Source organism: Erpetoichthys calabaricus, chromosome 8 (genome assembly GCF_900747795.2).
Source record: "Erpetoichthys calabaricus chromosome 8, fErpCal1.3, whole genome shotgun sequence".
Classification (NCBI taxonomy): Eukaryota; Metazoa; Chordata; class Cladistia; order Polypteriformes; family Polypteridae; genus Erpetoichthys; species Erpetoichthys calabaricus.
This window is the reverse complement of record NC_041401.2, coordinates 73,741,010-73,754,590: the sequence shown is the minus strand read 5'-3', so window position 1 is coordinate 73,754,590 and position 13,581 is coordinate 73,741,010. Positions and strand designations below refer to the sequence as shown.

Genomic DNA, 13,581 nt, shown 5'->3' with positions numbered 1-13,581 from the left:
TTGAATGGCACCCTATACAGTTTTCATTCTTATCTTGTACTTGATGCTGCCAGGGTTGGACCTATATAGCCATGACTCTTAACTGGATAAGTAGATTGGGGAATGGAAGGATGGATTTCTTTTAGCCACAGAATTGACATGATTCAAGAATTTGTGTCTCCTTCTTTTGCACAACAGATCTAGCTGATCAAAGCAGCTTGAACATTACAGTGTGCATGTTTTACAGCTACACATGCTCTCTCACTGACCTGTCCACTCCATTGTCTATTTGTTGTGAAGGATTTTTTTTATAAATGTTAAAAAATGAAATGTATATTACTTGCATTTGAAGCAACTATCGTAGTCTTTCCTTCTACATATACTTTAAGAAAGAAAGAAAGAAAGAAAGAAAGAAAGAAAGAAAGAAAGAAAGAAAGAAAGAAAGAAAGAAAGAAAGAAAGAAAGAAAGAAAGAAAGAAAGAAAGAAAGAAAGAAAGAAAGAAAGAAAGAAAGAAAGAAAGAAAGAATTTTATTTGCCCACAAGGGGACATTTGGCTTTTTACAGAAGCTCATTAAATAAATAAATAAACATGTAAATAGCTTTTCACACACACATTATAGTCTGAACATACACCAGAATGATGAAAAAGAAAGAAAACATCTGACTTGGCAGATACAGTCATGGTGAAGCATTATAAAGTCATATTGCCATTGGTATAAAGGGGCCCCTGTAGCGATTCCCAATACACTTTGGTTGAATAATTTGATGGCCGAAAGAACTTAGTGTTAGTATGTTAAAGAGAGAATGTGCAGCATTGTTCATAATGACACTTAGTCTTGTTTTCATTTTCTCCTTTGCTGCAACCTCCAGGAGCTCTGAGTCAGGGCCGGCCCTAACAATTGCGGGGCCCTATGCGAAACGGATTGCGCGGGGCCCAGTCGGGGTAGGGATAAGGATAATAAGTGAAAATTAAGATTTTGTATTAGAAAATAAATTCGTCTTTGCATTTTATTCATTCTTTAGTAAGTACAAAATCACGATCAAATTAACTTTACTTTACGAGCCTTGCGTGTAGCGAAGTCATACAGTATATCATCAAAATTTTGTTTCCTACATAGATCATGCTCAATAGCAAGAATTGCCAAATTGTTCAATCTATCTTCGTGAATTGTTGACCTCAAGTAATTCTTGATTAGTTTGAGGCGCGAGAAGCTTCTTTCACCAGATGCCACAGTTAAAAAAATGAAAAATGAACAAAATAAAGTATTTACTGATTTATTACGTCGTTATTGCATTTGATTACGTGATTTAACGTTTGAACGACAATTTGCATTTGATTATGTCACGTTTGCATTTGATTACGAGTAAATAAAATTTAAAAAAATACCTTAAGTCTACCAATTTAGGGGAACTTGAGGTAAGATGAACCACTTTTTAAAATTCCTTGTCAAATCCACATTTTTTGCTTTTTACCAGTAATTTTCAGTCAAATTATTGTTAATGATCTGCATATGCATGCGCTTGTCGCTTAGGGAAGAATCGGTACGTTTTGAGCAAGTGTTTGTGAAAAAAAATTTTTTTTATCTTACCCCTACTTCGGGTAAGATGAAACAATCGTTTGGGTAGACGAATCACATTATTTTGTTTTGTAAAACTATCTTAAACATTTGAAATGAGAGACTATTCATAAAACAAATTGTATAAAGATACAAGTTGACGTGCCGATGATTCTATGGCTGACTGTTAACATAGGGTGGGTTATCAATGTACAGGATCTTCGAATTTTATACAACGCTTGTTTCTGAGGAACAAGCTTTACTCACCGGTGAAAAAATCTTCGTCTGGCAGAAAAGAGAAAATTTAAACCACTGCCGGTAAATTTCAAACTATTCATCCAAAAAATCGATAACATCATCTCCATAAATAGCTCCTCCTATTTGATTGGTTTCACTGAGCTGAGCCATCATAAGGTTAAGAACGGTGTCTGTTTCATCTTACCCCAAGTTCCCCTAAATGACGAGTTTAGAGATAAAGCACCCGAGCAGCTACAATTTTTTTTCAATTTTATTTACTTGTCGTAATCACTTGAAACAACGACATAATAGATAAAAACCACTGTAAAAACATAAAAACAGAATAAACACGCTGACCTATACATGATTATAAGTTATAATGGTTTAATTTAATAATTTACACCTAGAATTAGCGCGGGGCCTATGAAAGTGCGGGGCCCACTGCGGCCGCATAGGTTGCAGTGGCTTAAGACCGGCCCTGCTCTGAGTGTGCCCCATCACTGAGTCTGCCCTTTAGATGAATGTGTATATGTGACTCAGAACAGGTTAGTGTTACTCCATAATGGAACAAAACACACAAAGTATAATTACAGTTAGAAACACAATGTATCCAATAAACAAAGGCTAAAGTAAATTCTGCTACCCACTGTCTAATATACTATAGGACGGTATTAGGCCCTGACTGACTTATGAGGTGGCACACTCAGTTACCCAACTCCGAACACTACCGCAGTAAAGTCTTGCTCACCTCCAGTCTCTCTCATCCTTTCTATCTTTCTCTCTGTAGTACCTCTGGGCTTTCTACCACCCACCTATGGCTGCTCTAGCTGTAAAAAGTTATCTATCTTTAGGTCACTTTGCTAGAAATTAGACTTTTAAACTCCTGAATAATTCTGGATATGGGACTTCTTCCAAAACACCTCCCCGGCCAATGTTTTATTTAAAAAAGCAAGTTAGTCTTCAATAATCTGTGGCCACCTTCTTTCTGTAATACAATAAGCTACAAAGAGCCACATGGCCCACACAGACCCTACAGGGTTCTTATCAGTAGCAAATGATCTTTAATGTCAGTACTCAGCATTTAAAACACCCATGGTGACCCACATCTGCCCAGTGGAAGGGCACTGAATCCATAAGTATTGGTTCATTAGATGATTCAATAGAAAAAGGCAACATGAAACTGGAGTAATCAGACAATCAAGAAGAACATGCCAATGGATTAGGTTACTCAGCCATTAATCAAAGTAAATTAAATAAATTGTGTGGTTGTAATGTCACCACCTAAACACAGAGAGGGGGGTTGGGAGCATGCACTGATACAGCATGTTGCTGTACCCACCACACAACAACCACCTCATAATCCCAAATTAAGTCCCGAGCACACCCGTGTAACAGGTGACACATGAGCACCACACTACTTCAAATGGAATGAAATAGTGTAAGGTTATTTTTTTTTACAATTGCTGGAGTGCCAATCCTGCCACCAACTCCTGAGTTTTCCCTGTACTGTAAGTTGGAGGACATGCTTGCAGGGCTGGATGCAAGTTAACATCATACCCTGCATGGAGCAATTGCAGGTTAAGGGCCTTGCTCAAGGGCCCAACAGAGTAGAATCATTATCTGGAATTTACGGGATTTGAACTGGCAACCTCCCAATTGTCGGCACAGATCCCTAGCCTCACACCCACCACTGTGCCTTCAGAATAATAAAGTGAAAATTTTATTCCCGCATATAGAAATACCCATGAACAAACAAGTTAACCTGTAAGGCATCTTTTTCTCCATTGATCCAAGCTGTGGAGCTCTGTTGCAGTGAACTGGTAAAATTGATCTGAGAAGCAAGGAAAGCCACTTGTCCAAAAGTTGCCAGTATCCAAGGTTCTTGGGGAGATCTTGTCTGGTTTTTCAAATTGTTTGAACTGTTGCTATTTGATATCCCACTTCGTCTGGAACCTCTGCTCTTTCCTGGAAGACATAGATGTGGTTTTTATACTGAAACCTTGTGGCTTTACTCTTGGGATAGCAAATTTATAATACAATGGCTTTACAATTGCATGGTGTGGTAGCTTAACATGCATACCTCTCTCCACCTCCTGATCTTTGCTTGAAGCTGACCGACTAACGAGAACACGTCTTGCACCAGCACTGTGAATCTCTCGCCGTGAACATGATTCATGTCCAAGGGCAGCATGAAGGCTTTGTTGCAAGGAAATTCTCATTCTGTCCATGAGAAGATGAAACCACTGCTCAACAGGGCCTTCACATGCCAAAGGCTAAAAAAACAGAAATAGACAACTATTAAAACAGAGTATATATCAAAATTCATCAAGACTCTTAGATGAGCGAATATAATTGAGCTATAGAGATGTAATTTCAGATTAGACGAGTAACTGTGATGATTCCTGGCAGGCATTCTCCACTTGTCCTCAGAAGAGGACTTCTTTAACTACATCTTTTTTCTGTCTGGCTTTGGACTAAATAGACTCCCACATTTAATGCTAACTGCTTACATACAAGCATCTTACTAATGTCATTCTTCTAAAACCAATTACAGCACACCCCAGAGAATGGCCAACTTTTACATTACCGCTTCTAAATCCTACTAGGGGGCTCCGCCCCCTGCTCGCTTCGCTCGCCAACCCCTGGTGTTGGGAATGACAAAGAGCGTGATGTATGAATGAGATATAGAATAGTGTGAAGGTGTAGATGATGCAAATAGAAAGCAAACAATAAAGTGTGTGGCACAGTGTAAAGGTTTATTGGAAAATTTCTTTGTACACGCCGTTTAAGTGTAAAAGGTAATTCCAGCTCAGAACTTGTAAGGTCATTTAAGATGGTTATTGTTGTGATCAGAGTCAAGTTTGTCAGAGCTTAGAAAGAGTTGTGTCTCTCCAGGAAGTAATGGAATGACTTGGGTATTTATGTTTTCCACATTAATATTTTTTGGACATAATATAGTGCGTTTTGTTAAAAGGGGCATTTGGTCTAATGAGATTGCTGTTCCAAATCTCTCTGTAACTAAGTCGTCACAGATAAAGGCTTGAGGAATTGTAATAATATGTGGGTGAAGTCCATCTGTATTGGTGAGTGTACCATCTCCCAGTTGTAATAAGCAATTGTTATGATCTGGTTCTGGACATCGTATCTTTTTTACTAACTGTATCTTTTGAAAGCAATGCCAATTGTCTGCGTATTTTAAGGTGCACTGAACAATAGCTGAGCGCATGGCATGTGGAAGAATAGCTAAGCACTGTCTAAAATATCCCCCTAATAAAAGTACCTTTCCTCCAAAGCGAATATTATTATTCATAAACGTTTGTAGAAGTTTATGAATGGTGTTGAGTAAGTGACTGGATGCCATTGTACATTCATCAATAATTAACATTTTTGCAAGACGGATGTCACGTGCAGTGCCACCGTTAATGTTCATAGTGGATATCGATTTGTAGGATCTAATGCAGTTGATAAAGATTTCACTTTCAGGTACATCGATAGTTAGAAGCTTCTGTAGATATTCAGTATATGAATGTAAAGAAGGCAGTCTAATTTTACCCTTTTGACAACAACGTGTAAATGTATTACTTGTATTGCCAGTTGTTTCTTCAGGGAAGTGAACTGAATGACAATGATTGCAAATGACATTCATTAATCCGAATGAATTTTCCTGGTGTATGTTTTGCTTGTGCCGTTTGAGAGGCGCGTTGTTGCATGTGTAGTATTTGGGACGTGTTGTTTTGGAGCTGTATTCGATTTGCCTGTGCTGTGTGAGAAGCCCGTTGTAGCCTTCCTTGCCGTTAACGTATGTCTGAGACGGGAGGTGTTTCGTTTTGAATCCGTGCCTGTTGCAATGCAGCACTTTGATTGATAGATTGCGTCATGTGGATCTAGGATGTAGATTTGTGCATATTTGTGTTGTTGATTTGTTTCAGGGTGCACTGTTCCAATGCGATGCAGTATTTGTGCACATATGCGAAAGCAGTATGGGCCATTGCCTTTTGGTGGCCTGATATTTACTCCGGTAGATGCAAAAGCAAATGAACTCTTGTAGGATCTAATGCAGTTCATAAAGTTTTTTCTTTTAGGTACATCGTTAGTTAGAAGCTTTAGTTGAGCTTTGCGTTTTTGGAGCCGAGACATTTTTTCTTCTAGAATTATGGATAAGTAATAAGGAGTATTGCACTCACTGTTATTATGGAGCCTTTTCTGCGGTTGAACGGTTAATAGTGCCTTATTGTAATGAGATCCACCTATGCTGCATAGTGTGAATTGTGTTTGGTCCCGTTATCCGAGCGGTATCGTTTTGTACCTGTGATCGTGAATTCATGACTTGTTTGTTCTTGAGCGTGAGAAATATGGATAAGTAATAAGGAGGATCGCACTCACTGTTAATATGGAGCTTTTTCTGCGGTTGAACGGTTAATAGTGCCTCATTGTAATGAGATCCACCTATGCTGCATATTGTGAACGTGTTGAGATGACGTATGTTTAATACGGACGGTTCATTTAGAAATGGGGCTTTGTGTGTCATTTGTTATTTATGTTACTGTGGTCGTGGGTCTGAATCGTCGTTTTTGTGTACGTTTCGTTTGCTATGTCCGTAGTCTGTCCCGTTTCGTGTCCAATGGGCTTTGTGTGGTGTTCGCGGCTTCTTTTTTTTTGTGTGCTTGTGGCTTGTTGAATCTTCCTCTTTGTGTGCGTCCCGTTTCGTGTGCAATGGGATTAAATCCTCCTCTTTGTGTGTGCCCCGTCCGTTGCTTGTGTGTGTGTGTGTTGGGGGGTTTGCGGGCTCTTTTTTTTTGTGTGCCAGGGGCTTGTTGAATCGTCCTCTTTGTGTGTGTCCCGTCCGTTGCTTGTGTGTGTGTGTGGGGGGGGGGTGTGTTTTGCTCGTGCGGCACTGTGTGCGTCGCCTGCGTTTGACTCCTTTTTTCTGTGCTCACTCCTTTTTTCTGTGGTCTTGTCCGCCTCTCGCGGCGCCTCATTTCTTGGTGCGCCTGCGCAGCACGTCTTTTTGCGGCTACGGCCCATGGCCGGATGTCCCTGCATCCATCCGGTTTAGCATTCTCGGTTAGTAATATGGATGTCACATTACATGACTTCTAGCCAAGGGGTATGTTTGATTTGATGACTGTGGTTGCTGAATGTGTTCCAAACAATGTCAGTTTTAAAGACTGAAAACTACTGGCCTTGTCTAGCACTGTCATACTCACTCTTTTTAGTACAAGCCAATAGCCTGCTGCCTGAAGGAGTCTGTGATGCATGAAAGATTAACAGTTATGGCTAGTTCAGCCACATTTTTACCCCCTTTTTCTTTTTTTCCATTTTGTTGTGGTAAGAAAAATGCAAGACAAAGACAAAGAAGTTTCTCTCCTGTTTACAAAGCCCAAAACACCCCCTCTCCTTATTTTATGTCACTGCATTATATGCATTGTACTTGCAGATGAGCATTCATTGCTTATTATCTACCATGGCCACAGGCCCACCCCTATGACTAAAGACAAAAATCTAACAAGTCTGATATTGTTGGAATGAATCATGGACTATTTGAACTGAGTCACTGGGAATGTCACATTAGTGTGCCGCCAACTGCCTCCTACTGGTTAAGATTATGTAAACGAAGGAAACAACTGACTGGAAAAGTCAGGTAATGTTACTTGGCCATACACTGTACCTCTTATGTCCTTTTAATAAAGTTCTCATTGAATGAAATATTGACAATTGGCCTTATGTAAATCTGACACTTGGACCATGATCTTCATTCTCACTCTTCTATCTCTCTGACTTGCTGGCATTTTTACCAAAAAATTAGCTGCTATGAAATGCCCTGCTATTTGCTGCACTCTGACTGTACATTCTTATACACCATGACACAATGCTTTGTTTATCTGTGAGTGGTATGAATTTCTTTCCTTATATCAAAAGACACTCTTGCTCATTTTTATGTTTTTTCAAGTCATTCACTCTACATTTTTACCTCCTCAGTCACACACGATTAGCCTTTTTTGTAGTGTTCCTTTAAGTAGCTATATCTTTTTTTTTTCACATACTTAGCAAAAAGGTACACAGCTAACTGCTGTCCAAAATGTCAAACTTGGTGACCTTATACATTATGTTTCTGTGGAGCAGTGTCATCTTAGCATCACACCCTGAAGTATAATGAAGATTTACTAGTTTCAAAGAGATTCTACAGGATTTTTTGCCACAAGTCCAGAATTTGGTTCTTGTTAGAAGCAATCCCAGCATCTTGCTTTATACATTTGACCACAATGTAAACCTGACAACAGCACAAGCTAATCATGTACAGATATGTTTTTAAATTACTGTAAGCAGAATTCTAATATTCTTTCTTCAGGCTATACATTCACTGATCTGTCAAATCGTACTCGACTGAATGCCAGCCTTACCTGCTTCTGGCTCACTTTAGAATTATTATCTACTTTCTTGAGCAACCAACTGTCCCCTCTTATCCTGTCTTCTTATAGAAATACTGCTCCGTTCATTACAAACACTGACAATCTTTCACTTCAGTCTGAATTTGCTCTTCCTGCCCTCAAGCTTGCTAAAATTGTCTCAGTGCTTAAAAAAAGCTTTCCCTAACTGCTCTGTTCTACAGTAACCACTGTTCCATTTCAGATCTACTGTACCTTTTCAGTCAAATGCTCTTGGCATTACTCGACATAGAGACATGTTGAATGAAGCTAAGCACTGATTGACAGCTTCCATTCTTACTGCTTTTCTATCTTGAGCTTGCAAGTGATCTCTCAGCTTCTAATATTAATTATCAGAAGAGATGTATTCATAATAAAATACAATCATAATAATTTCCCTTGCAATTAAAGCCACATTTTATATAAAAAAAATAAAATTTTCAATTTAAGTGTTTATTTGCACTTTCATCCCACTTGAACTGTTTAATACATTAAAAAAATGTTTAAAAGTTTTGTCTCACTAAGACAAAAGTTCAGTTTGCAGCCTGGTCATAGTTTCTGAGACATCCACAACATTTCCCTATTTCTACATGTTTTTTTCTGTAGATACTGTGTTTTTCTCCCAACTTCCAAACTTCATATTTTAGGTTGATTGACAACTCAGAATTTGCTCGCTGTGAGCATGTGACAGTGTATGTGAATGTGTATGTTGGCGAAACTGATCCCCATCCAGAGATGCTTTCTTATTGACTGCATGTCAAACATTAAACACTTCAAGGACAATATTCACTACATAATTAATAAATATTGAATGATATATTGAAGATCTGCATTTTTTAACGTCAACCTCAAGCATGTTACCGACATTTCATTACAAATAACGCTCTGTCGTGAGGACTGTACATACCTCCACAAGGTACAGCATCTCTCCATGGAGGCTCCTCACTGCCACTATCTGCTGACTCTGCATGGCACGTGCTTCACCGCTGGCCTCAAAAACTAAGCTCTCCATGTGTTCAAAGACCTTATACAGATAACGACTCAGAGCCTCAGGATGGAAAGCTAGAAAATTTCAAAACAGACTTTTAAGCATAAACTCTTAAAAAAGGGAAAAACAACATATTCCACCTTAGTAATACTGTTTATGGGGCCAACATACCATCAGAAATGGCTAGAACTGGGGGAAAATTAATGTAACATTTTTAGGAAGGCATACAGCCCTCTAGTGCCTATGACATGCTCATGCTATGTACCAGGCATTTTGTTTCTACTTGCTTACAGCTTTAAATTATCCCAATGTATTAAATCTTCCATAGGAAGATTTTTTGTTCACACACAAATCTTTAATACTAGTCTGTGGTTGACACTATAGGCCCAGCATACATGCATTGTATTCCAAAACCTGAAAAAATGCCAATTCTTCACCTTGTATAGTATTACCATAAAATAAATAATAACAAATGGCTATAAAAATCATTTTGGACAAAAAAAATAAATCACTGGATGCCATTTTGCCATAGATCATAGTGTTAAAAATTGCTGCCATCTTACCATAGCACACAATTTTGAGAACATCTTGATCAGAAAGGAAGTAAAAGCGTGGAAAAGCACAACGTTTTTGTTCCAGAATTGCAGACACTATGCCAAGGAATTTATCTAGTTTGTCATTCATTTCGTTGAGTTTTTCTTGCAGACCTGAAAAAATAATTAGTATATTTTCATTGAATACAATTTCAACCTATTTTATTTTGAAGAATCACAGACAGCAAGACAATACACAAAAATAGACAATATGGAGATTGATTACTACATAGGACATTTTGAGTCCAAGCAATGCACATTTGCAAGTACCCATGGCATATTTTAAGCATTACTATCACATATTGAGTGCCAGCGATACATTTTGAATGTTTTGTAGTCATGTGACTCTTGGCAGTGTTATTGTGCAGCATTACTGTCAACTGTCGATGAGCATGCATGATGTTTTCTAAGTACACTTCACATTTTGAGTGCAAGTGTTTTGTTTTGTATGTGTACACGGCACATTTTGAGCACACACAATACAGTTTTTAAGCACACATAGCAAATTTTGAGTATGCATGATACAGTTTACAAAGTAATCTGCTCCCATGACTTTTAGCAGTGTCCTTACACAGTAATACTGCCAAAAAAAACCTAAGCATTAAAGCAGCGAGTAATATAAGGGCACTTTTAAACAATTGTTTGCTGTGATTTGTTTTCATATTGTATATATTATTTTAGGATTTGTATCTTTGCAGTGATAAAGCATGTTACAAAAATATTCACTAGTCAGAGGAAAAAAAAATCTTGTAAGTCCATTCCACTCAGAGAATACCTGGACAAGACCAGTATAAATCAAGAACTAGGCTGCAAGTCTACAAGGACAAAAACAAATTTGCCCTAACCCTGTGAAACAGTAAGTTGGTAAAAGATTCAAGGATATACAGTAAGTTATGCCTACCCAGGATTGGTCAAAGAACACAAGGCCTGAACACGAGAGGAGAGTTAATCTCTGTACTACAACATCTCATTGGTCCAAGAGACGCATACAAAAGCTCAATGTCTCTCCTTCTATCAATCCATCCAGAGACCATGCCAGTCAAGGAGGCACATCAGCTTACAATTAAAAACATTGGATGCCTAGACTCCTAAAAGCTAATACTCATTCAGGTTGTATTGATGTGATTTGTCACACTTATTTGCTTTGTTTCTGCTTTTGCACATTAGGCATCTTAAATTAGAGATTAACCTAGTTTTGTTAAACTTGACTTGTATGGAATGTTATTTGATTTTAATAAACTCAATGAAATGTTAAAAAAAATAAATTAAATTAGAGATGATCAATCTATAATGCACAAATCATCTCTTCTCTCCTGCTTGTTTTGGTACTGTATATTTTGCCTTGTGTTACAGATATAAGAGAAAGAGGAAATTTTTAGCCACAGTAGCTGTTAACCCTGATGGTGACCATAAGAGGAGCTTCAGATTGCAGCTGCATTTTTGAAACAGGCTGTTGAGCGTAAACATATGAGGGCTACAGCTGGAATTTAGGACACTCTGTTCAGGTCTATGGGATAAAGTGTCTGAAAGAGTGAACGGGATCACCATAGGACCCTCCCACAATAAAAAAAAAGAGACAAGGGTAGGAGACTTTATTCTTCTAAGCAGATGGATCAGTCATTGATAACCAGCCAATTGTGAGACACGCTTCCTTCTCTGCCTCCAGTCAGGAATGTGCTTAATTCAATGGCTCAAGAGCTACACAAAATAATTCATTTTTTTGCCAAGATAATTGCTACGTGTTTCCTGTATCATCCAGAAATAGTTTCCATCATCTACCTTGTGCTGCCAAGAGAGGGCCTCATCAAACAATCCTACACTGGAAATGGTAAAGCAAGGAACAGGGAGACTGAATTTTTTTAAAAGGTAAAGAAATCCATTCATCCATTTTTTGACTACACTTATAGCAAATATGGGTCTTGACCAGAAGCAACACTGGATGAAGTGATTTTTTGGCATTTAAAACTGTACTATGATTAGCATGTTTTATTGTTGTGTATAGTAAAGGGTGCACCTAAACTGTAAAATGGAAAAAAAAACAAATATTCTCTCTTTACAACAGGTCAGTCAGTTTTGATTCAACTTACAAACGGCTCTATGCTAAGCATATTGGTATAGCTTTGGATTTTGGATAGGATGTTTTACTGTAAGTCAGTATGCTGGTTATTCTGATTCACAACTCTTTCTTCTCTATGATTGCAGTGAACATGGGTGTCTGCATTAATATGTATGCCCTGACATGGACTGGTGCCCTGTCCAAGGTGTGTTCCTGCTCTGTACCAATGCTGCTGTGACATGTCTGCCAGCCTGCAATCTTTAAGTCCAGTAAGTGGATTGAAGAAAATAACTAACAGCATTTCATTTATTATATTTACAATGCATTAAAAGATTGCCACTAAACAGAGAACTACTGCGCTAAACTCATGTTACTCCTTCTTATTGTAACTGTTCTAGAAGAAAGGGCCAAAAGTACACCACCTAGTAGCTTAGTTGATTTATTGTTAATAATCCATAGTGCTTACTAAGCACACCAACAACCTGTACACAAATACACAGCTGCTGTATATATGATTTTTATTCTATGTATTATTAACTGCAGAAGATTACCAGTATGCAATTACCATATGCAATAAATTATGTTTATTCTTACAAGTGCTGTGGCATGAATTACATCTAACTTTCCCAAAGGATAAAGTAAGCAGGGAGCTACTAATTAACCCTGCGGTTCTGGGCACATTGGGAATCATCCCTGGACACATCACAAAAAGGTAAGCCATATCTAGTGATGGGGTTTCCTAACGGAAAAGTGCAGTCTTCCAAATGAAACGCTCTTGCATCAAAAGTAAGCCTGCAGTCATCTCACCTTGCTTTGTACAGCTCTGCAGAACATTTGGATTTTGTTCAACTGCTTTCATCAGCGCACAGAAGTCCTGATGAACTGAAGTGAAGGCAGTAGCATCTTTTGGAAATCCGGTAAGGTCATTTTTTGTGGAAAAAACCTGGTCAAAAATTAAAAATGAAAACAAACAAGATATGCATTTCTCCCATTGAAATAATCTGGAATGTGCAGCAATGTGGAAAAGTAACCAGATTCCAAAATATGGCTTCAGTGGCATGCTTAATGCTCCCAACCTCTATCTCTCAAGCCATCCACCCTAGGACAGCAGACATGGGACACAAACTTACTGTATAATGTTGGGCTTACAAGCTCTCAATTCTATCTCCACAACTAAAGGAAATCTTCAGACAGTGGCACACAGTAGATGCCCACTTAGTCTGTTCTGTGGCTTTGTCCTGCACAGTGGCTCTCTCTCTCTCTCTCTCTCTCTCTATGGCGCCTGTGTGTGCCAGCGAACACATTTAATTCCTTACCAAATGATCTCTGGAAGAGCCTCCAATTGTCTCACACTTTCACTCAAGTCAGCCACCATGAGACAGGAGAAGTGTAATACAAACTGGCAATGTCAGGAGAACAAGCCACCAATACTACCACTGCACTAACCCCCCGTAGGTAGAAGCAGATATAACCTTAACCTGTGATGCTGCTCTGTCCTGTGCAGCAGCTCTCTCTGTTTTTCTCTGCAGCTCCTAAATTCGCCACTTACCACATATGGTTTGGGTGAGGACATAGCATGTAATAGTCATGCATTGTGTGTCAAAGTGCATAAGCTGTTAATAAAAACCTTCTGCACAAACCACTCATAGGCCGAATGGGAGAAAACTGAATGACAGCTGAGCCTTTTTGTATTCCTAATGCTCATCTTTAACATGGCATTGAATGCACATTTTAACAACATTCTAC

General features: G+C 38.5%; 1 protein-coding gene across 1 annotated transcript; it reads right to left on the bottom strand.

Annotated features, from left to right (window-relative positions):
- Positions 1–3,781: 3,781 nt before the first annotated feature.
- On the bottom strand, positions 3,782–13,408 carry LOC127529006 (uncharacterized). Its single transcript, XM_051931237.1, has 6 exons — positions 13,385–13,408; positions 12,643–12,778; positions 9,750–9,893; positions 9,106–9,260; positions 3,854–4,046; positions 3,782–3,786 (listed from the first exon to the last, which is right to left on the bottom strand). Exons 1-6 carry the CDS (start codon positions 13,406–13,408, stop codon positions 3,782–3,784), a joined length of 657 nt encoding a protein of 218 aa, XP_051787197.1.
- Positions 13,409–13,581: the final 173 nt, after the last annotated feature.